The following is a 22034-nucleotide window of genomic DNA, read 5'->3' as shown; positions in this document are numbered from 1 at the left end:
ATCCTTTTGGTTAGAATATGCTTGAGATACAAACATAACATAAAAACAATTATTGTAGACTAGTACAAATATGCAATTCCTCCACTCCAGCCTGTCACAGGTAATGGAAACTGTTCATGGGTCAAATTGTCAGCGCCTTTATATAATATTCTTATCAGTCCTAAAAATATGTTGAGTGTAGTATTAAAAGGAGAACGCAATAAAACGCCTATCAGGCTAACTAGCTTTAATCAGGCTTGCTGAGGGTTGCACAACAGATATGCTTTGTGCCCATGTGTGTACATTTCCATGGATATGATGCAATCCAAAACACAGAAAGATGGTTATTGACCATCTGGAGGACATGCCCGTGTATTATCAGTCATCTTTGACACACCAATGTGCCGTAAGCTTCACAAATTCAACAATTTTTGTCAAAGTGCGTGGATCTCTGTGACAATAACAACGGTCCATCTGTGTTTTCCATCAATGAAGCTCAACTGCAGCTGAATGCGTTCCGAATAAAAAGAAGAAGAGCCGAAGCAGCGGTATATGAACAATCGCCATTGTTCTCTTCTGCCTCAGCCTATTTCATATTGAGACTCACTGAGGAATTATAGTCGAGAGACTGGGTCAGCCACTTATCCATCTCATCCAACAATGCAACACTCCACAACCCCGCAGCAATTACTGCTCCGCTGGAACTGCTCCCAGAGCTTGTCCATATCCTCTAATGTTGATGATTTAGAGCAAAGTCAATCAAGAGTTTAAAAAAAACCCCTGCCATAACACACATTTAAAAGGAGTAAGAACACAAAGGTCTTGTGGACAACTGATTAGTGGGAATATGTCACACTCGGCTGTTATTGCAATCCTATCATCATCTGCTTGTGGTAGCAATGAAACATGTTTGGATACCGAAACAAAAGATGGGCTTTGGAAATGATTCTGGGTAACATGCCACAAGCACTGGTCTCGTCCTGCACCAGTTAAGACGGCGTACATAATTGGGATTAACTGTAGCCTGACGGGAAAGAGGCGGAGAGAGAAAGCAACAGAGGAAGAGACGAGGAGACGAAATTCACTGTCTGTCACTGACGCATAGGATATGTGACATTCGGTGAGGTTCATGATTGGTGAGGCACTACTCCTCTGGAGTTGGAAATAAAAATACAAACCCAAAATAGAAGATTAGCCTAAAGTTAGATTTTGATTGGAAACATTTTTTTTCTTTTTTACTCTTCACATGTAGAGAACAGCCAGCAGCGGGTAGCACTGCCTCACTTGCCTACCCTGACCACATGTCCCTCTTGTAGACATTGAACTTACTATTTTCGATGTCTGGAACCCTGTAATGCAGGGGTGTCAAACTAATTTTTGTCGCGGGCCAAAGAGCAGTTTTGATTTCCTTCAGAGGGCTATAATGAGTGTGAACCCCAAGAAATGTTTGTATGTACCGGATATTCTACACACAAAAAAAATCAACATTTAAAAAAAATCACGATCCATTAAAAACTGTTTGTTTGAATATTATTACATTTATTTTAAATGGGAGGAGTGGGAACGAAAAATGCTCGAAATATCTCAACATTTTTGAAAGACAATTTACAAGTTTGGTAGTTTAGCAAGAAACATGAAGTCAAAGCCCATAAGCTTTCGCGGGCCACATAAAATGATGTAGCGGGCCAGATCTGGACCCGGGGGCTTGCGTTTGACACCAGTACTAGAATGGTTTGAGTTAGCTGGGCGTGGCTACCCTCAAACATGATGCTACTGAGTCTCTGCCACTTTAGCTCGTCTGCCCCTTCTTGGCTGTGTCGTTGACGGTCCTGAAAGCTTCCACTTTGCAATAACATCATTTACAGTTGATTCTGGAATATTCAGGAGAGAAGAAATTTCACCTACTGGCTTGTCGCAGAGGTGGCATCCTATTACAGAACCACGCTGAAATTCAGAGAGCTCTTTAGTTTGACTCATTTTCCCACCCCACACAGATATATGCAATGCAAGGTATTGGAAAAGTTGATCCACTTGTGGCAGTGAGACAAATGCAACACTAGAATTCAGTTATGATGAATGTGAAAAACACTTTTTCTTGACAGGCCTGGCACTGGAAGAAAAGAGGAAATACAGTATCGTTAATCATCGGGACATTACCATGCTACATTTCGGCTATATCCCTTTGCAAAAATAGTTATTTCAATGTGAATGTAAAAAGTACCATGTGTGTTGGACTAGGTGGGCGGTTATTCTGTGATCCTGGATCTGATCATAGAAAAAAATATATAGCAGACTGTCAATATCAGGAATTTAAAAAATGCTAGAGTACTTTACAAGGAATGTTTAAGTCTTACGACATGAGTGACGTCATTCCAATGATATTTTTGTCTATTATGCTTAAATAATTATTTTTAATAGCTGCCAGTGTTATTTTAATGTGGGTTTGACAGGTGAAAAGAGAAAAGCACCCAAAGCAGTCATAGAACAGATTCTTAATTAGGTAAATGAATGTTTATGAACATAAATGCGTGCTCCTAGCTGAGATATCGCCATTTCTGTTGAAACAAGTGTTGCATCAACTTGCATCTTGAAAGAAACGCATTACTCACCGTCGAAAATGATGCACGAAATACATTTGATTTCTGCTTTCAACTTCCTGTTTCCTGTGACACTGAGCATGCGCGTAGCATACTCTGCGCTCGTCTCCGACGAAGGAAAATTTGTCGTCGTTTTCCCTCAGTTTACTTTCATCAATCAGCCATCGAAAATAATGTAATATTGAAATAGAAAATAATAACATGAAAATCTTCGCAGTTTAAAAGCCGAAAATGTCCTCGTGTGTACGTTGTGTGAGTGTGGGCGTGGCTTTTGGACATCCGCTCCTCACCTTTGTACTGCCATACTGAAATAAATCCCCTACCAATGCAAACAGAGTATTTAATTCGATGTAACGTACGGTGTATTTTTGGACTGTAAACTCTTGCTTAGACTTTGAGGATTGATATTAAAAAACTGACCGATGCAATTGTGTAACTGATTGCTTTTTTTTTAAACCTTCTATATGAACTACAGTACTGTACTTGCAAGGCATGCTTAAGAGTAGACAAATTAATTCAGTGTTGTTTAGCATCATTTTATTAAATAAAAATAGAAATATATAAAAATGCAAAACTATATCCAAAAATGGAAACAATCTTTTTTATGTTGGTTGAGTGTGACACTGTCAGATTGATTTTCTAGTTTTTGCATTGTAATGAGAAGGGTTTAATATTCTGGTTACACGACAGAGGAACACGGCTGAGCGATGTTCTAATTTCTCAAGTGCTCACCACACATTGTTCCTTAAGTCTTATTGCTCCAATTCATTATCATTCTGCAAAGTTTTCATTGCTAGTCCCCACAGAGTTACACTTGAGATGAAGTTGCCTTCACCGGACCTGTATAAACCACTAGTGGACCGAGCAGAAAAATTGTCTTGAACAGGCAGGTAAGGCTTACCCAACAGACCTCGACCCATCTCACCTCCAATTGGTCCATTCTCCACATTGGGCCCATATTCAACCTCTTGAGAGGCGTGTGGTTTGGGCAGCTTCATGTGATCTGGGCCAGGTAGTGCCGTGCACCTGTCCTGGTGGGAGGAAGCGAGGAGGTGATGTGGCACGAGGGAGCGTAGTTCTGGAAGGGAGGTTGGAGTAGATGCTGGACTTAGATGGATACTCAGAGGTGTCGTTTCCACGTGGGGTGTTGGGGGTGAAGGCGGCGAAGGCTTCTCAGGTCCTGCGTGAGGCATCACTACAGAAAAAGACTGCTCACTTGCGACGTCACTCTGGCAGACAGTTTTGCTCATCGACACAGCTGCAGCTGAGCTGCCAGTCTGGTCAGAGTTGTCTGTAATGGCGCCATCAGCTGGTGCGCCCTTGCAGCGCATGTTGCTGTGTTTCCTCAGCATGGCTGACCGAGTGAAGCTTTTTCCACAGGTGTTGCAAAGGTAAGGTTTTTCTCCAGTGTGAGACCGGATGTGACGCTGTAAATCCCCCGAGCCAATGAAGCATTTTCCTGCGCAGGTGGACAACATTTATGGAATCCGGAATGATGTTTCAGCACTTATTTGATATCCATTCCGCATATGCTTTTCGTCCTCATTAGTCAGTCAGTTCAGTGCAAAAATTAGTGCCAATTGTGACCTACTAGTATGCAATTAAACCTTACTAGTAAACTACTGTGGTGTAGTAACACTACCGGGCCCAAATAGTAGGTATATAAATAGCTGTCTGTACAACAGTGAAGTGTTTAGTAGTTCATTAAAAAAATCCCACTGTACAAATCGCAGAACGTGTACTGTGCCTGTTTGGATGGGATGCTATCGAACGAGGCGCAGACTTACCACAGGTGTCACAACTGTGTGGTTTCTCGCCACCGTGGCAGGCTTTGTGCTTCAGAAGTTTCCTGTGTGTGTTGAAGGATTTCCCACACTGGTCACAAGTAAACGTCTTGTCTGTGGCGTGTGTTCGCTTGTGTTCTTTGAGATTGCTCAAGTTGTTGAATCCTTGACAACATGAACAGTTAAGTTCAATGGAGACAAATGCGTACGATTAAGTCGTGAAAAGCAAGCGAGGCTACTGGCGCATGACTCTGGAAATCACAACTGGTCATGTTTCGAGACATAACTCACCTCGACCACATATATCACATAGATGTGGCTTTTCTCCTGTGTGCACCACTTTGTGACGGTGGACATCCCCAGATGCGGTGAAGCTATGAGGAGATGCGGTATATTGCATGTGACACAATTAATGTGACCATTTGATTCATGTCACGCAAGTTATAAAATGGACGACAAATATTCATTATCCACATCGTATTATACTCAAGTCGTCGTTGCGACTTTGTTTGTCCCCTCAGGGGTCACCATTGTGAGGCACACATTATTTGTTGGGCACAATTTATTTTTTATTTTTTTGCTGGATGTCTTTTGGATATATATATATTATACATAACACATACATAACAAAAAGTCTGCCAAACCATACTTACCTTTTGCCACATAACTCACAGATATAAGGTTTCTCTCCAGAATGTCGTCGCAAGTGTGTCTGTAAATTTCCAGCCTGAGAAAAAAAAAAGAAATGCCACTGCAGCAAAAACAATCAAAGAAATCCTAATGCAATTTGCACGTTGCATGATTTGAGCCTACCTGTGAGAAGTTCTTCCCACAAACATTACACTCAAACGGCTTCTCGCCTGCAACATAAAAAAAACTAATCGAAAATGTATATTATTCCGACAAACATGATAGGCCAGATCGATTATAAGACATTGATTAACCTGTATGTGAGCGTTTGTGCATCTCCAGGTTGCTCGGGTGTTTGAAGATTTTGCCACACATGTTGCAGGAATATTTGTGGACCGTTTGCTGTGGTGGTTCTGGCAGAGTTTGCAGTCCTTGCTCCTCTTGGTTTGTGGGTGGCGGTCGGGGAATTTCAGCATCTGATGGCGTCTTCGGTGCGTCTTCCCTGACGGTTGCAGGGTTTTCAACAGGAGATCCTTGGGCCCCAATCCGGACCGCAGAATCTTCTGAGTGCGTGTCTTTGGGGCAGTTCAGGATGGGCTCGCTGACTGATTCCGCAAACATTTCTTCTAACGCCTTTTGAGAACGTAGATAGTTGTATTTCTTGAGGTACACCGTCTTCTTTGGACGCACCGGCAGACCGAGCATGGCGTCTGCATGGTCAGAGCTTGGGGTGTTTAAACTATCCGAAGGTGTCAGCGCAGACACAGGGTTCTTGTCAGCTGCCAAGGATGTGCAAGTTGTGGTGGGCTGAACTGCGTTTCCTGAGCATAAATGCGAGTGGCTGCGTCCCTGACTGATCCCAAGCTGACACTGAGACTCCTCCACGACAACTGAAGGACCCGGACCCTGACTTGAGGCCTGAATTGCACTTTGCTTGAAGTACTGCTTACTGTAGAAATTACGGAGCTTGTAACCGTGGACTAATTGTTTTTCGAAAGGTGCCTGGGTGCTACTTCCTGAGTCACTTGAGCTGCTGTTAGGCACAGAGAAAGACATTCGTTTGGTTTGCTCCATGAAGCCAGGTCTGGGTACTTCAGTGGGACAGGGGAGTTCAACATCATTAGGCAGGCTGCTTCCCAGGAGGCAGTCGTGCTCCGAAGTCAGCATGCCTGGGAGAGAAAACGATGGGATTTCCACCACTGGGGGGCAAGGCTTAAGGAAAGTGTTACACATGCTTTGGACGTTCGGAACTTGCAAACATTGAGCGATGTCAAGGAGTGCTTGCACATTATCTTGGTTGATGTCAAGATGGGAGGTGTACATGTAGTCTAATATTTGGCCAATGCCACTGACATCCTGGATAACCAAGTTGAACACTTCGTTTTTCTGACTGGGGGAATTCTGGAATAAAGATCTGGAGAGTTCAAAGAAGCAAAGGATTTTAGAAAATGTCCACTTCAACTGTTTGTATGTAAAAATAACCACCGCAATAGAGCAAATAATAATCAATGGAAGTGTGATTAAAAATAAAATCCATGCAGCTGTGAAAAAGTGAACCGCGATACAGCAAGGCACAACTAACCACTCTTTGGCACAACCAATTCGACGCACAAATAACTTGCCGATACCTCTGTCAATAAAGCAATTAATACAACATACCTGAAATAAGAGCTGAAAGCAGCCAGTACATTTTTGTGGGCTTTGAAGCAGACCCCTTTAACCACTAACATGCAGTCACAGAGCATTCCCTGAATCCTCTGCTCCTGGAGCTGCTGCAGCAAGTAGGAGCTGTGGCTGGATAGTGTGTCCATGCTCACTCATCCGTCCAAGCACTCAGTCACAGAGCTAGTGGAAGGGAAGAGAACATACATTAAGTCAGTGACAGGAAATACTGTAGTTTATGATTCATGCTATTAAAATGCAACCTAGCTGCATTGGCGTGTTGCGGCGCGCTGACATCCAACATAAAACAGCGGCGCTTGGTTTCAAGTCGTACTTTCATCCTACGCATGAATACATCGACAAGCTATAGCTAACGAGCCAACTACGAAGCTTTGCTAACAAACCTGCGAATTGTAAGGGCTAATTTACACACTTGTAATTTTATCTGGCAGGAATTGATTTAAAGCGTGATGCCCCTGCTGTACTCGGACCAAGATTACCGTACGTTTACTGGATTCTTCGGACGACAGGTCACCTCGCCAACGCCGTTGCCTCACTTCCTGCAACAGTTTGCATTTTGCGCTTCTTGATAAGGGTAACGGTCGTCATTTCGGTAGAATTCAATAAAATTCTATACATTATAATGCCCTAGATGTGTGTGTTATTGAGATAACTACAACGGATACACCGGCGGTTCAGAGTCAAACAGAAATTCAGCTTCGTGCTGTCAGAACTCCTGTTTTGTATTGCGTGTACACTGTCGGAAGAATAAGATCGGCGCAATTGTAATTTCTTGCGTGATAACGTGTGTTTTGAAAAAGACTACATTGGTGGAACAGGGAGGAGGCATTGTTGTGTTTAACACGTTTTAGAACCGGAGCTAATTTAAGGTCGCGCTAATGTAACCGTGAGATGTTTTAGTGTTGTTGTTATTTTAATCAGATCGATGACAACATTCGTTTTAGTAACATTAGCGATCGGTTTCGCCTCGATATCTGCTCCTACCTTTACTGCGGAGAGAAGACCCGGCTTTCGGGGTTTTACCGTTTTTTCATTGCTGAGATTACAAGACGTCGGCTGGGCAGAGGGCGATATTGCACTCGCCACTTAATCCACTTTTACGTGGACAGAGGAGTCTTTCAGCATGGTGTTCTTCACATGCAACGCTTGTGGCGAATCCCTGAAAAAAAATCAGGTGGATAAACACGTGGCCATGTGCCGGGGCTGCCAGGTTCTCTCGTGCATCGACTGTGGAAAAGATTTCTGGTAAACGTTGGTCTCCCCTTTTCCTGTGACTTTTCAAAACTCCCGCAGCATTATAAAAATGGTATTGTGCTTTAAAGGGGCGACGACTACAAAAATCACATCAAATGCATCAGCGAAGACCAGAAGTATGGGGGTAAAGGCTATGAGGCGAAAGCGGTCAAAGGGGATTTGAAACAGCAACAATGGCTCGAGGTAAAAGTCAGCGTCTCAACTTGATCATTAACTTGTGTCATTTGAGGTACTCAAAATATGATCACTTTATTGCTGAAGAAAATCCACAAAGCCATGAACAAACCTGGAGTAAGCGCACAGCTAAAAGCTGTGCTCAAGCAAGTCAGTGCATATGACAATGTCCCAAGAAAAAAAGCCAAATTTGAGGTGGGTAATTGTGATAAATTTATGATTTGAATGACCATGTGGGTAAATATACCTTCTAATTGTCGGGGGCTTGGCTGTACCTTCTATTAGAATTGGATGGGAAACAGTCTCAGGATTAGCAACTCAAGACTGCATGAGGATGTGTGGAGCATCCTCAATTCAGACCTTGTAAGTGACAGTAAATGTTTTATTTCTCTACAACCCTGAAATGTTCTCTGTTAACACAGCTTGCGAATGTTTTTCTCCCCGAGACGTGTTATAATGCCTATAATGTTTCTTACACAGAAGCACAGTTTGCAAGTTGTCTTGAAGATATTGTTTTATTAATAATAATTACTTTCTCATAATCTGACAGCCCTCTGATGTACCACAGGGGAAAAAAGAAGTGAAAAAGACGTCGGCTGAAGTTGAAGTGGATAGTACTACTAAAGAAAAGCAGAATGGCCACGCAGACACAAAGAAGAAGCATAAACAGAAAGAGCGTAAAGAAGCTCGGCAGCAGACAAATGGGAAGATTGAGAGAAAATCAAAAAAGACGGAAATGGCAGTTGTCGAGGAAGAGAAAATAGCCAAAAAGAAAAAAAAGGACAGAAAAAGGTTGCGGGTTTGTGAAGAAGATGAGAATGAAGACCAAAACGGTGCTTCTGAGCAAAGATCCAAAAAAAAGATGAAAAGTAAGTCATACCTAAATGTAGGTCTACACAAGTCCAATGTACAAACCCAATTCTACTGAAGTTAGGACGTTGTGTTCCACATTAATAAAAACGAAATACGATGACTTGCAAATCATTCTTAACCTATACAGACAGTACTTAATTGAATACACGACAAAGATATTTCATGTTCAAACTGAGAAATGTCCCAATTCCTTTGGAATTGTCTTTGTACATGTAATGTACTGTATGTGGACAACTACCACGAGAAGCAAAATACTCAAATGTACAGTAACTGCACATTTATGAATGAATCATGAGAGCTCTTATCTGATTTCTCCCAGCGGACCAAACAGCAGAGGCTGCTGTATCCGAGCAAAGTGAGGATCTCGCAGTTGCCAAAGGTATGGCCGTCCAAAGCTGATGTTCGCATGCGACATAGTTGAAGTCCTAATGCCAAATAACTTTTTTTTGTTTGTTTGCGCCTTGACTGTTAACGCTTTTCAACTGTTACAAATGCTGCTAGAACTGCGCCCCACCATAGGACATTTCAAGGCTAGGAATTGCACTAGTTTAGCAGCAGCGCCAAAATACGTCTTGACATGGCACAACAAAGCATACTTGTTTACCGCTTAACTTACTGACTCATTTTTTCATATTTATGGACGAGTGTTTTTTTTTTTAGATGAACATTTACTGTATATTATGATTACTACATTAGCATACATTCCTACTTACGCTGCAAAAAAAAAGAACATGCAAGAAAAGTAAGTGCACACATTATTTTAAATAATAAATCCCTGGAGGCAATGCTATTTGTTTTGGTTGACTGTTCAGTCATCGTGCTTCCGTAGCTGACAAGTCTTTTTGAACACCTCATAGGCAATTTCAAATGGAAAGAAACTATCAAAGCAGTGTTGAGAACTTCACCTGACCAGGAATTGCCAATGAAGAAACTCAAAAAGAAGGTAAACTGTTGATCTTGGTCTCATTTTCTCTCTGACCACATTTTTTTTCTGATCATGCTTTGAGAAAGCAGCCTGTTTGGCATAAAATGAAATAATGGATTCACCTCTGCAGGTTTTGGCTGCCTACTTCTCTGCTACTGGTGATGCGAATTTCAAGACAAAGGAGGAGGTCTTTGCACTTTTCAATCAGAAGATCAATCACAATCCCAAGTTTAGAGTTTTGAAGGACAGAGTTAGACTTGTACAGTAAATTAATCAAACTCAGTCCACGTCGATCAGCATGGCAGTTCCAAATGATTGCCATTATTCACTGTTCTGTTTTTCATACAGAAAAAATCTTGATAATAAAACCATTTGTCATTTTTAGTCGTTCTGTACTGATTCCCGATGCCACTGTCGACACATTGTCAAGCATGTCATTCACGCGGAAAATGACAAATGTGCGAGTTGGCTGCTTGGCTCAACATTCCACAGCTGGGAAATGGCACTTTATCTGTGGGATTGGATGTTGCTGTGGGGGAAGGGAAATGAGAGAGGTGCACCTGAGGTAAATTTGACTCTCACACAGGACAAGGTTAATGCACATTCCTCGGCATCCGCCACGAGCTTCACTTGGCCAGCGACACAGAAGCTCCATAGAAGATGGTGGAAGTCGAAGGTGAATTTTTGAGGCGGTCTGATTTTCCACTGCGAGAATGAGCAGCCTTCACACTTGCATGCACACACTCTTCCAGAAACACACACAGGTAGCGACAGCAGGAAATATGCTTTATGAAGCTTTGCTAATCCCAGTAGGCCTAACACTGACGCTCATTCATTGTTCTGCTTATCTGAAATTGTATATTGCCTACCTAGGGTATTAGTGGAGCTGTCAAGTTTGCCAGTATTAAAGTTGTATTTTCTGTCCTGCAGTGGAACGTGGGCATGGGTACAGTATTACTTCATGCTTCCAATTCAGTCCCATCTGTACCGGATAATCAAGATATAAAAATATTGTTGCTGCTGTTGAGGTTATTGGTTTGGCTGCAAACTGATGTTTTTTCCATGAGTCAGCCCTAAAGTCCAGATTGCTGTGTGTTATTTAACTTGCAGGATTTTGAAAATTAACTAATATACAGCCAATATGTAGGTACCAATGGTAGTGTGCAATTAAAAGGGTATTTGGAGATTTCCACAACAATGTCTAAATAAGAAAAATGCACAATTTCCACCAAAGTTTGGGCAATTTGAAAGTTGTCGAGAACAATAACAATTTCCAGATTAATCGCAGCAACACAGAACGATTTTCATTCAGTATTCATAGTGTTATACAAACTACAGTGCAGTAATACCCTTTTTGCAACGCTGATTGATGGTAGACGATGCATTTTTGAAAGAGTTCACTGTATAAATATTTTGACGTATCTAAAGTCATCAAAATCGTCGGCTCATTCTCGAAACGGTATACGTTATCGCTTAAAACTACAATTGTCGCGTTTGGTGACGCCATTCAACGCGACGCAAACTTCGGGAAGTCAGGCCGTCGTCCGTTTTGAAAGATAGCCGTTCATGATGCTGAACGACAGTGAATTCGCAACGCTGAGAAACAGATTCCAAAAAAATGCTGAGTTACTCATGCAGGCGAAAGCTTCGTTACCCGACGAAGACAAGGAGTGTAAGTGGAAGCATTTAATTTAAGGTTAAGATTGTCGCTACGTGTACTGTCTCGTTTTTTTGTCTTTACAGCTAACTGTTTTGTTTTGCTCGAGTTAGTCGGTGCGTATTTATTGGTGGCTAAAATATGGTCATTATCTAAGTAATCTTATTTTAAGTAGTAAAAGACAGTGGCGGGTTATTTCACACATGAGGCATTGTTTATCGTACCTTTAAATAGGTTTTTCTTTCTTGAACCAATTGTTTCACATGACAGGCAGACGTCTCAAAGCCAATGAAATTGCCAGAGTTGAATGCGTTGTTCTACCAGTGAACAATATCGCCTTTGAGACCGTCACTGGCTGAAATCCATGAATTCTTTGATTGTTTTGACTGAGCGAATCCGGTTAACTCCTTCACCGTGCCCAAGGCATCCCTTTTCCATTCAGAGGCCATCTCTCTTTTAGTGAAGACTTGGGGGTGACCAAACGTTTTATTTCTAGGGCCATATACAGAAATATTAAACGATGCCACTTTGACATTTAATTTATTGAATACAGTATACTAAAACCTATTCATTACTGCAAGTGAAGATATTCAAAGTCATTGTTTTTAAGTTGACCTCTACACTTTTTTTATGTTCTTTTTGCATTTCAGGTCCAGGAGAAAAAGATGTCAGACCTCTCCCTCCAATCAATAAGCACTCCGTTTTCTGGGTTGTGGCAGCTATAAGTGTCACCTACTATGTGGATTTCTTTCAAAACATATTTATGAATGATAACATTAAGAGGTGAATGAATACTGAGTAAGACGTTAAAAAGCTCACAGCAAAAAAAAAAAAAAAAAAGCCACGAAGGCTATGTTGAAGTCTGATGTATACTGCTTGTTGATGTTAAACGGTATTTTCAGTTGGTGGTTTAATGTGAGCCTGCTGCTCCTTGGAATTTGCCTGTGTCTGGCCACGTTTTGTATCGTGTACCTGGAGTGGTTCAGAGGAATCGTGCACTATGACCAAGAGTACCCTGCAATCCCTCCCATCACCACCGCTGCATTTATTGCGGCATCGTGCAGGTACATCCGTCAAAACAGTTGCATGGAATGTGTGTCTGTGCGTTTGACTGGATTTTTCTGATTATGTTGGATATTTGGAATCCAGAAGTTTACTGAGAATGGGAATGTTCAATTGATTAGGTTTTTAATTATTGTTTTGACTATGGAATGTTGTTGATCTAGCCACCATCTTGCTTTGTGTACTCTTGTCTTGAAGCAAATGATAAAAAAAAGTTGTGTGCAATATTAAGCAGTCCCCAGCAGGCGCCCCTGTTAATTCAGTCTCAAAGAAGCCAGCCAAATAAATTGTGATTTTTCTTCAAAGCGGTGATATGTTTAACATTCCCTTGCAGTTTGAACATTGCTCTATGGCCGGTTTGGTCCTTCGTCACTCCGCTCATCCTCTTCACGCAGTTCATGGGTGTGGTCATGCTGATTTCTATGCTTGGATGAGCGTGAAAGGTAACAATTTTTTGTTTCGAACCGCAATGACAAACCGGTTAAGTTTTTGTTGCTGATGTTTTCGAAGCCATTTCGTGTTCAGATTTTGCATCTTTACTTTGTTTGACATCTCATCTCACAAAACTACAGTTCGCTCAGAAATTAAGCCCCTACCCCAAAACCCCCACTTCTCATTGTTTTGTACTCCAAACCCCTAGGAAGATTTATCCAAACACCGACAGCTGTTTCTTCGGTGAAGAAAGGATGAAGGACTACTACTGGAACATTCAGCCAAAGCAGCTTGATGGAATCCAGTCATTGTTCATTTCCATTCCACATGACCACGATGATTTGAAGACTACTTTTTTTTAATGTAGAATATACCTGTACGTATTAAAGAGCACCAAAATGTTTGAAGATACAACTGAGCAGCAGCACAATGATATAAAGGCCCGCAGTTTGCGTGTTTAACAATGTTCATGCTTTACTGAGTGTATATTTGTTCCTTTAATAAACGTGTCCTACTTTTAATATTTGCCAACTGAATTAATAACTCATCAACGTATCATCAACGCCATTTAGCTTTTTAAAATATACTTAAAATATAGTGAACATTATTGTTGTAGCTGTGATGTGACATGCACAGCTCCTTGACCGTTTAATTCACCAGCCACTGCTCTTATGCCACCTCTACCCTTTTCGGTATTCCAGAGCCTCTGTCATGTATTAAACAATGCGAGATTACTTCAAATCTTGAATACAAACAAGCTACTGTAATCTAATCATCTGAAAATGGCATCAACATGTTCAGACATAATCAGGGGCTTGTTAAAGTTCTCTGAAAATAATCTTCTGTAGTCTGTTTCCCCCCCTTGAGGGCAACAATTGTTAATGATTAAGCAATCAATCATTGACTCACCTGGGTATGCTGTTCTTTGAAATGAGATCATGAATGTGACGTCGCTGCCATTGTTCTTTGCTGAGAGATTGGCGGCGCCTAAGGTAAGAAATTGGCAAATGTCAATTTATCAGTGTAAACAAATTAAGGAACAGCAAACACCAGTGGTTTGACAAGAGCTAAGCATCACCAACCCTCACCCCACCAGGAAAATGCTTGGCACTCCCAATGGCCAGCCCGCACGCAAGCAAGCATACAGTTGATTAATACTGGGGAACTTTCCCCAATAAAAGGACTCTGGTGATGACCCCTGGACCTCCCACTTCTTGAATTTAAAACATTTGTTTTCTTCATGGGCAACAGAACATTTCTTCACTTCAAATCCAAATTGTGTCATTAATTTGCTCCATTGAAGTGCAGTAAGCCAGAACAACTCATTTCGTTCAGTGTTTAATGAAGTCTAGATCAAAACCCATTTTACCAATTTCAAGCCAACAAATCACAAGGAATTTAAGTTTTTGTGGGTTTGAATTTTAGTGATAGTCAAAAGGTAAATACATTATATTGAAAGATATGAAACTGGAAAATTAGACAAGTCCACACTTTTGAACGAATTTAATTACATTTTGCACTAACAACACTAAAATTGTGTTTCTATTGAAAAAAAGAGGGGGCGGAAAGATGGACGCAAATGGCCAGTAGAGAGGACAGAGAGGGTTCACCAAACTAAATAATTTCAAACTAAGATGTCCCAGATTCACAGGAAACGAAACAAACAATGAGGAAAATGTCAACGAGTACTATGATTGATTTAAAGCGGTTTTATGAATCCCACCCAAGACGCCCCGCTAATCACTTCTCAACTACATCCCCCTTTTGTAAGGCAAATTGAACCCTCACCCACCTTCGCCGAAGTCAAATACCTTTTCCCCTCTGACATCCACTCCTCACATGTCTACTTTGAATGGGTCCACTTGATCCTTAGTCCGCCAGCCCGCCCCCCATTCTGAAGGCCTTGCGATCTACCAGCATGACCGGCACAAACTCGTGTGCAACCGGAGCTGAACGACGTCTCAGCATTTCGAAGCGCGTTTGGAACTCTTCACCTCGGTACAATGGCTCCGTCTAACACCTGATCGTCACATAGGAAGAGTGCGGCACACTCGGAGGGGACAGATGCAATGAATAGCCGGATGTGGACATCACTCAAACTTTTCCATCGTGGATAATTACGTGTTTGTGAGATCGGGGTTCGACAAGACAATATTTCAGTTGGAGGGGGTCTGAGGGGGTGGCAGTTGCACGCGAGGAGATACTTGGCTTTTGTAAAATGACTTGAGGATTGATGGCAATTGGAAATGGCCGCTGAATTTTTTTTGGGGAGCGGCACTGTCAGTAAAGCACCCGAAAAAGATGCCTGAGTAAAAATACTCGCGTCGTAATGTAAAGTAACGTTGGTCGAAGTAAAGGTCACCTTGTAGAATTTTACTCAAGTAAAAATATTAATAGCTGACATTTGCTGCACTTGTAGCTTCTCAAAAGTACATTTCTGATGTTAAATTTAATTATGTATGGGAAGTGGGTATAAAATGTTTTTTTTAATGTAGCGTTAGAACTTTGATTGTTTTTATTTACTTTAATTCAATTTTTATTTATTTAGCTTATTTCAGAGATAAGTTAAATATCTGCTCTCGGTTAACGAGCGAAGTTAGCTATCGCACATTAGCCTCGTCTTCATTGTAACCATATACTGTATGCCCTAAACAAGCTCAAAATAAATGCGGTTACCTTGGTCAACATCTGCTGCTGGAAATGTGTGAGCAGAAGGGGAACCAATCGGTGCTTCCCTCTTAAATTCCATGACTTTGTAATGTATGTCTCGGTCGGATTATTCTTCTGCTTTGTACTTGGCGGTTAAGGCATTACTTAATCAGGCATTACTTATTAGAACAATTTCCTCGGATTTTATTTTGTAGTAACGAATAATAAAGAATGTATCAAAGTAAAATGATGCATTTTACTTAAGAAATGTTCTGGAGTAAAAGTGAAAATTGACATCAATAAGAAAGTATCATATATCCATCCATCATGGAAAGTCAACATTCTATTTTCGTATCGTAACAAAGGATTTTGTACTACGTTACATTCCAAGACCGCACCTGGTAGCCCATCGGACGCACCTCCAACACGCTGCTTCGGCTCTCCCCAATTTCCCCCACACTCCACAGAGCCATGTCTCCCACCATGGTGGAACACAACAGCTTGGATGTGATGTATCTGAACAAATACTGCAACAGCTCTTCATCGTCATCCAGCTCGGAAAACGACAAAAAGATTTGGACAAAGCTGAAGCTGAACTTGGCCGAAGGATACCCGAAGAAGAACGCGGAGATCCTGAGTGGACAATACGGGACCAACCTGTTGCTGATTGGAGCGGCGCTCATGCTCGCCCTGGCCTACCACAGCCCATCGGTCAAGGAAGACCACTTGTTGTCCTTCATCACCTGCCTCATGATCCTCCAGCTCGTCTGGATGCTGTGGTACATGCTGGTGCGGAGCAGACACAAGAATGCGCGCACTGAGAAGGACGTCCATGCCACCACATGCTGGATCAGAGGTAAGTTTTGCAACAGGATATGCCTACACTGGATACCTGCCTGAAAGGACTGTCCACAGCCAGTCCTGGACAGGTATCTGTCATCTACTCAAGGATCTTCTTTTACTGCATGCATTGAAAAAAACATCACCACTGCTTTGTCAAAATTGGCTGGTTACTTTTTTTTTCAACGTCCTTGGATGACAACACACACAAAAAAAGATGTAAATAGAGAAAACAAAAGTCCAATGGGGTGAAGGTCTCGATTGATTGAGATCTTGGAGATTTATATGGAGGACTGCAGCGACATGGAGGAACATTAATCGCGGAGATCTCGACACATATTAGAAACGTCTCTTGTTAGGATGCAGTGCAGTTCCTCACCACTGTAAAAAACGACACATTGTTAAATCCGTACTTCCGATGGCTATCCGTGCTTTTTTTTTTTTCATCGTTTGAGTACCTGTACATGATGACGTTTTAATACCGTTCATCTTTCTCAATCGAGAGTTCTCTGTTTACTTCACATGGAACACACAAAACATTTTTATTGAGCCGCCAACTGTGATGGTAAAATACTGCTCTGTCATCATTTTTGTTTTCATTCATTACGAGTTCTACTATCACTCCGTATGTGCGATATGAAATTATGTGTCGTATTTTTGAACATCTGGATGTACTGTATATATGTGCTGACTGCAGATGCACGAGACACAACCTACCTTTCTGATTTCCCCATAGGCGGTTTGACTCTTCTCGCGCTCCTGTCAATGATTATGGACGTGTTCCGAATCGGATATTATGTCGGATATCAATCTTGCGTGTCGGCCGTTCTCGGGGTGTATCCTGTCATCCATGCAAGTCACACCATAGCGCAGGTAAGTTGGAAAGACACTTTCTAAACCTCGAACAGCGTTCCCGGTGTGCACTTAGTCAAACAGGCCTCATCATCATTCCTGCTTTGTTGTTCAGGTCGGTCCGTGTGCGAGTGCGCTAAAAATGAGACGGGTAGTCTTGACAATATTTTGTCCGGCTTTATTTCTTCTGAAATGGCTTTGTTGCTCTGATCAGGTGCACTTTCTCTGGTTTCACATCAAGGACGTCATCAAGAGTTTTGAAACGTTAGAGAGGTACGTGTCGTCGCTGGGCTGGGGTAAAAATGATCGCATTGTCTAACGCGCGCACTTGTTTTCAACACTTTGCCTCCTCAGATTTGGCGTCATCCACGCCGTCTTTACCAACCTCCTCCTCTGGTCCAATGGCGTGATGTCGGAGGCCGAGCACTTCTTGAACAACCATAAGAGAAGGCTTTCCGCTCTGGGCTACGGAAACCTCACTATAGGTAAGCGCGCGGATGAACAGGACAATAGTTCGATTGAGAATGCGCCTCAATGGACGTCAGAAAAAAAAAAAAGCAAGGGGGGGGAAGGGTGAGCGAGGTTAGCGAGGGGAAGGCAGGTGAGCTCGCCAGCCCGTGCGGGACTTGTTCGTGTCCAAAGTCTCTTGATTAGGTTTCAAGAGACACACCGCGTCGCCAGTGCTTTTCGACGCGCTCCGGCCAGCGCCGCCCTCCTCGGCAACCCACCCGCTTGACCTCACACGGCTTTCTCCCAGGCTGCTTACTCCCAAGGGCGCTGCAATTACAGTAACTGATACATCTAAGCCGAGGGCTGCGGGGTTTAGGTCCTCCTCCTCATATCCGGCTGACTGTCAGCCTGGCTGCACCCTGACTGGTGTTCCTTTTTTTAATTAAAGTGTGCACGGCTGTTGTGGTGACCCTGAGGGGGTTTAGGGAGTTTGGGGGACACATGGCTGAGTTTGTGAAGAGGGCGGTGGTACAGGCTAGTGTTAATGTTCAGGTAGAGTAAAGGTCATTTCAAGGTTGGGAGGGGCAAATAGAAGGAGGACCTCTGTGGGAGCAGGAGTAGCCACGGCTTGTCAAAGGGGGCAATTTTGGTTACTTTTATGTCAGGATCAAACGCAATTCCCCGCCCCGGTCTCGTCCCCATGAGTGGCTTAAATCATATTGGAATGAAGAAATGTGAAAATCAATGTCATCATTTCTGGCTCTGTTCAGGTTGTAATATGATGTGAACATCAACACACAGTTCTTGAATGAAATTCAACAAAAAAAGTGAAGCGGTGAGATGGTACCCAGCAAGTGCTTTGAAATGATATTTAAAAAAAAAGAGTTCTCTGAAAAAAATATCCTGTTGCGCTCGCACTCTCGTTTGGCGCTGGCGCCTCCAAAATCATCACATTTCTGCAGGACCCCAAAAAATGAAACGGACTCTTTGGTTCAACCATCAACATGACATTTGCAAAGAGAGCAAGTCATTTTCAGCACTTAATATCGGTCGATATTTTGTAAAGGGAACAAAAAATATGAAATTTGCTGCATTTATGCGAGTCCTTTGTTTGTCTGTTGCATGACTTTTTTTTTTTTACTGCATCCCAGCGGAGCCCGTTTTTAACCAGCGCATTAGCGAAGCCGGTTGGAATCATCGCCGGTCGTATTTTATGGCTTCCTGAAACCATTTTGTATGCGCTTGACCTTTCAGTTCACACCGAGCCTCAATGTAACTGCAGCACCAGCACTTGCTCCATGTTCTCCAGCAGCCTCTACTATCTCTACCCCTTCAACATCGAATACCACATCTTCGTCTCCGCCATGCTCTTTGTCATGTGGAAGAACATCGGAAGGACCATCGACCTTTCTTCCAATCGGAAACGGCTAGCGACGAAAACCCAAGGTTTGACCCTGGGGCCCATTCTGGGACTGGTTGCCCTCGCCAGTACCATCGGGATTCTGGTGGTGTACGTCACGCACGTGGAGGGTTCCGTTCAAACGCGGCGCTCGGCCATTTCCATGTTCTACATCTACGGCATCGTCATGCTGGCGTTGATGTGCTCCGCCTGCGCTTCGGGTTTGCTCATATACCGAGCGGATCACACGGCGCCGGACAGCTCCAAAAACCCCTCAAGGCAGCTGGACACAGAGCTGCTCTTTGGATCGTCCGTCGGCTCCTGGTTCATGTCCTGGTGCAGCGTCGTGGCCGTGGTGGGAGCCAGCAGCAGCCCCCCCTATCGCTGGACTAACTTGATCTATTCCCTGCTTGTTGTGTTAGAGAAGTGCATCCAAAACCTCTTCATCGTGGAATCCCTCTACCGCCGGGAGGACGACGCCGGGCGGGTTGACCCCGAATTAGTGGCGTCACCTGAAATCTTCTCGGTGACTTCCTCCTTGGCCCCGCCTTACAACGGCATCTTCAACCGAGCCTACGACGCACCCAACAGGGCGTGTGTCGCCATCGAGAACGAGCAGGAAGACAGCGGACAGGTGTACAAATTAGCCGAAGTGCCGAAGCCTTTCGGAAGCCAAGTGGCCAATGCGCCAAATATCAAGAGGCGAATCCTGAAGAATATCGCCGTCTTCTTGATTATGTGCAACATCTCGGTAAGCGCCTCAAAACCTGTTTCAGTGTCATTTGGACCAGTCAAATATTTTCTTTCTGATGGAAAATATATATATATACACATCTCTCTCTCTCTTTCTCTCTCCACTTTGATTGCTTTGGCCTGAGTACACACCAGCAAATACAGTAGGTGAGAATTGCAGCAAATCAGTGAATTGGCCCAAAAAAAAAAAAAAATTGGATGAGAGCAACATGCCACGAAGTAACAAATATGTCCACTGGAAGCGCGCTTATCGTCGGCATGAACTGTGAACTGACGTTTTTACACTGCAAAGTGAATGAAGCTCGAGAAGAATAAATGAGTCGGCACACTTACGGCGAACTTTGATGTTATCTGACAGAGCCGAGATATCAGCTTCCCTGTGTCGAGCTGCATCTCAATGAAAGGGTTTCTTTGTCTTCCGGCTCATTGGCAAACTATAGATATGCCTTCCTCTTCCTTTAAACTATCCCTTGGACTAAAAAAAAAAAAAAAAAAAAAAAATGCAGCTTTTTTTTTATCTGTTCTATTCTATTTCGACCAGAGTCGATGTTTTGTTTTCACTGTTTTTAGGACTTTCACAAGGACAATCAGTTTTGAGAATGTGGGTATGTAACATGGTCTTTGTATGAAAATGCTACAAAAGAAATGTCCCTCTCTCTTTTTTTTTTCACAGCTGTGGATCCTCCCCGCCTTTGGCTGTCGACCACAGTACGAAAACGGGCTGGAACAAGAGGCCTTCGGTTTCAGCATCTGGACTACAACTCTCAATTTTGCGGTTCCTTTAAACCTTTTCTACCGCATGCACTCGGTCGCTTCTCTGTTTGAGGTCTTCCGCCGCGTCTGACGGAGAAGCCGAGGTCGGACAATGTGCAACAATATTGGCCACCGCTCGCGACTGAGAGCGTTTCCCAGCGTGGCTCCATACATTCGCCAGACTTGAAAGAAAGAAAGCCGTGACAACGGTTACTTCGCGTACTTGTGCAGTTTTTAAATACTTTTAAAGAAATTCCAGGAGGGCTCACGTTTTGTTTCTGTTGTCACAGTTCAGTAGGTTTTTGACTCAATGCTGTTGTTGAATGTGACGCATATTGTGTACAGCAGATTGTATCGCCTTAACATACCCCCAAATGCTCTAATAGCACTCTTTTATACATGAATGTGCAAATGCGCACACTCGGACCCATAGTTGATATGCATTTGAAATCTGCATATTATGTATGGATGATGTTCTCATTTCTCACAGTGGACGTTCCATCTCGTTTTGTGGGGCAAATCTCAAATCTCAGTTCAGTACCAAATGCAGGGTGTTTCAAATTTTTTGATATCATTTGAAATATGAATGCAGTATCTGAGTAACTATGTCTCCTAGGCAAATAAAATGCTTTAATGTTGAAATCTAAAATATTTATTGAAATTCCAACCAAAACACAAATTTTCTTGTTTTCTCTCCCCTGAATTTTTTTTTTTTTTTTTTTTGTTCCATGTCCAACTATACTTTCCACTTGCTGTTTCTTTATTTATTTTCAGTTGGTAAGAATTTGCTCTTTTATTAGACAATCAAATTACATTTTTTGGGGGGTGGGGGCGTTATGTATTGAATGGAAGAGGACACACTGTGAAAGCCACCAAACCCTCTGCAAAATTTCCAACAAAATAATTGAGAACACCTTCTGGGCTGAGATATCATTTTTGTTTGAACAATTGTTTTTCAACATGTTCTGGCATATCACTGTTTTGTTTGGCTCTAGTGAAGATCTGTAATTTGCATCCCAGTGTATTGGGGCTGCAATGTCTCTTACTCCTCCATAACCAAATGAAAATGTGGAATTCCCGTTCTTAACAGGAGGAAACAGGTTGACACACCGTTGCGGGGTTCAGTGCCTTGCTCAAGGATACTTAGGTAGGAATTGGTGGGGTAACACACCTTTGCAATGTATATAGTAGATTAATGAATGTCCAGTAAAAGTTCTCACTCAGGTGCTAACCACCATCATCTCAGTAAGTGCCAAGGTAAAAATCTTTTTGTTTTCCAATTGCTTGT

At 42.6% G+C, this 22034-nt stretch overlaps 4 protein-coding genes across 12 annotated transcripts; 3 read left to right on the top strand and 1 right to left on the bottom strand.

Moving 5' to 3' along the window:
• Nucleotides 1-1497: 1497 nt before the first annotated feature.
• Nucleotides 1498-7765, bottom strand: zbtb49 (zinc finger and BTB domain containing 49). 8 transcript variants are annotated; one of them, XM_086118105.1, is made up of 10 exons: nt 7658-7765; nt 6650-6835; nt 5305-6404; nt 5174-5220; nt 5014-5087; nt 4652-4734; nt 4364-4525; nt 2589-4035; nt 2201-2244; nt 1498-2089 (listed from the first exon to the last, which is right to left on the bottom strand). In XM_086118105.1, the coding sequence occupies exons 2-8, from the start codon at nt 6799-6801 to the stop codon at nt 3329-3331; spliced, it is 2325 nt and encodes a 774-aa protein (XP_085974231.1). In that variant the 5' UTR covers nt 6802-6835; nt 7658-7765; the 3' UTR covers nt 1498-2089; nt 2201-2244; nt 2589-3328. The 8 variants fall into 8 exon arrangements, with proteins under 8 accessions (XP_085974231.1, XP_085974233.1, XP_085974228.1 ...); XM_086118107.1 differs by lacking the exon at nt 7658-7765 and adding an exon at nt 7188-7359; XM_086118102.1 differs by lacking the exon at nt 7658-7765 and adding an exon at nt 7158-7351.
• Nucleotides 7766-7775: 10 nt separating this feature from the next.
• On the top strand, nt 7776-10283 carry lyar (Ly1 antibody reactive homolog (mouse)). Of its 2 annotated transcripts, none has more exons than XM_086118112.1 (8): nt 7776-7918; nt 7996-8110; nt 8189-8296; nt 8387-8464; nt 8670-8970; nt 9294-9353; nt 9832-9917; nt 10030-10283. In XM_086118112.1, the coding sequence occupies exons 1-8, from the start codon at nt 7797-7799 to the stop codon at nt 10165-10167; spliced, it is 1008 nt and encodes a 335-aa protein (XP_085974238.1). In that variant the 5' UTR covers nt 7776-7796; the 3' UTR covers nt 10168-10283. The 2 variants fall into 2 exon arrangements, with proteins under 2 accessions (XP_085974238.1, XP_085974236.1); XM_086118110.1 differs by having other exon boundaries at nt 8652-8970.
• A 1133-nt stretch (nt 10284-11416) lies between these two features.
• Nucleotides 11417-13571, top strand: tmem128 (transmembrane protein 128). Its single transcript, XM_086117926.1, has 5 exons — nt 11417-11571; nt 12207-12339; nt 12459-12620; nt 12953-13061; nt 13259-13571. Exons 1-4 carry the CDS (start codon nt 11466-11468, stop codon nt 13050-13052), a joined length of 501 nt encoding a protein of 166 aa, XP_085974052.1. The 5' UTR covers nt 11417-11465; the 3' UTR covers nt 13053-13061; nt 13259-13571.
• Nucleotides 13572-16170: 2599 nt separating this feature from the next.
• otop1 (otopetrin 1) lies at nt 16171-20837 on the top strand. The gene is made up of 6 exons (XM_086118346.1): nt 16171-16555; nt 17276-17412; nt 17606-17664; nt 17746-17876; nt 19096-19991; nt 20667-20837. The coding sequence occupies exons 1-6, from the start codon at nt 16171-16173 to the stop codon at nt 20835-20837; spliced, it is 1779 nt and encodes a 592-aa protein (XP_085974472.1).
• Nucleotides 20838-22034: the final 1197 nt, after the last annotated feature.

The sequence above is a fragment of the Hippocampus guttulatus genome, chromosome 8, assembly GCF_054856545.1.
Source record: "Hippocampus guttulatus isolate MCC_2025c chromosome 8, RoL_Hgut_1.0, whole genome shotgun sequence".
NCBI classification, from domain to species: Eukaryota; Metazoa; Chordata; class Actinopteri; order Syngnathiformes; family Syngnathidae; genus Hippocampus; species Hippocampus guttulatus.
The sequence above is the reverse complement of the archived record's forward strand: the minus strand, read 5'-3'. Positions and strand labels throughout refer to the sequence as shown.

Coding starts and splice junctions, on each gene's coding strand:
- zbtb49 (XM_086118105.1), bottom strand. CDS start 6,801: ATGGACACACTATCCAGCCACAGCTCCTACTTGCTGCAGCAGCTCCAG. Junction 5,088..5,173: donor GTGGGAAGAACTTCTCACAG/GTAGGCTCAAAT, acceptor TTTTTTTCTCAG/GCTGGAAATTTACAGACACA. Junction 4,036..4,363: donor ACACAGTTGTGACACCTGTG/GTAAGTCTGCGC, acceptor CCACCTGCGCAG/GAAAATGCTTCATTGGCTCG.
- lyar (XM_086118110.1), top strand. CDS start 7,797: ATGGTGTTCTTCACATGCAACGCTTGTGGCGAATCCCTGAAAAAAAAT. Junction 8,111..8,188: donor AACAGCAACAATGGCTCGAG/GTAAAAGTCAGC, acceptor TTATTGCTGAAG/AAAATCCACAAAGCCATGAA. Junction 9,918..10,029: donor TGAAGAAACTCAAAAAGAAG/GTAAACTGTTGA, acceptor TCACCTCTGCAG/GTTTTGGCTGCCTACTTCTC.
- tmem128 (XM_086117926.1), top strand. CDS start 11,466: ATGATGCTGAACGACAGTGAATTCGCAACGCTGAGAAACAGATTCCAA. Junction 11,572..12,206: donor ACCCGACGAAGACAAGGAGT/GTAAGTGGAAGC, acceptor TTTGCATTTCAG/GTCCAGGAGAAAAAGATGTC. Junction 12,621..12,952: donor TTTATTGCGGCATCGTGCAG/GTACATCCGTCA, acceptor ATTCCCTTGCAG/TTTGAACATTGCTCTATGGC.
- otop1 (XM_086118346.1), top strand. CDS start 16,171: ATGTCTCCCACCATGGTGGAACACAACAGCTTGGATGTGATGTATCTG. Junction 17,413..17,605: donor CAAGTCACACCATAGCGCAG/GTAAGTTGGAAA, acceptor TGCTCTGATCAG/GTGCACTTTCTCTGGTTTCA. Junction 17,877..19,095: donor CTACGGAAACCTCACTATAG/GTAAGCGCGCGG, acceptor TTGACCTTTCAG/TTCACACCGAGCCTCAATGT.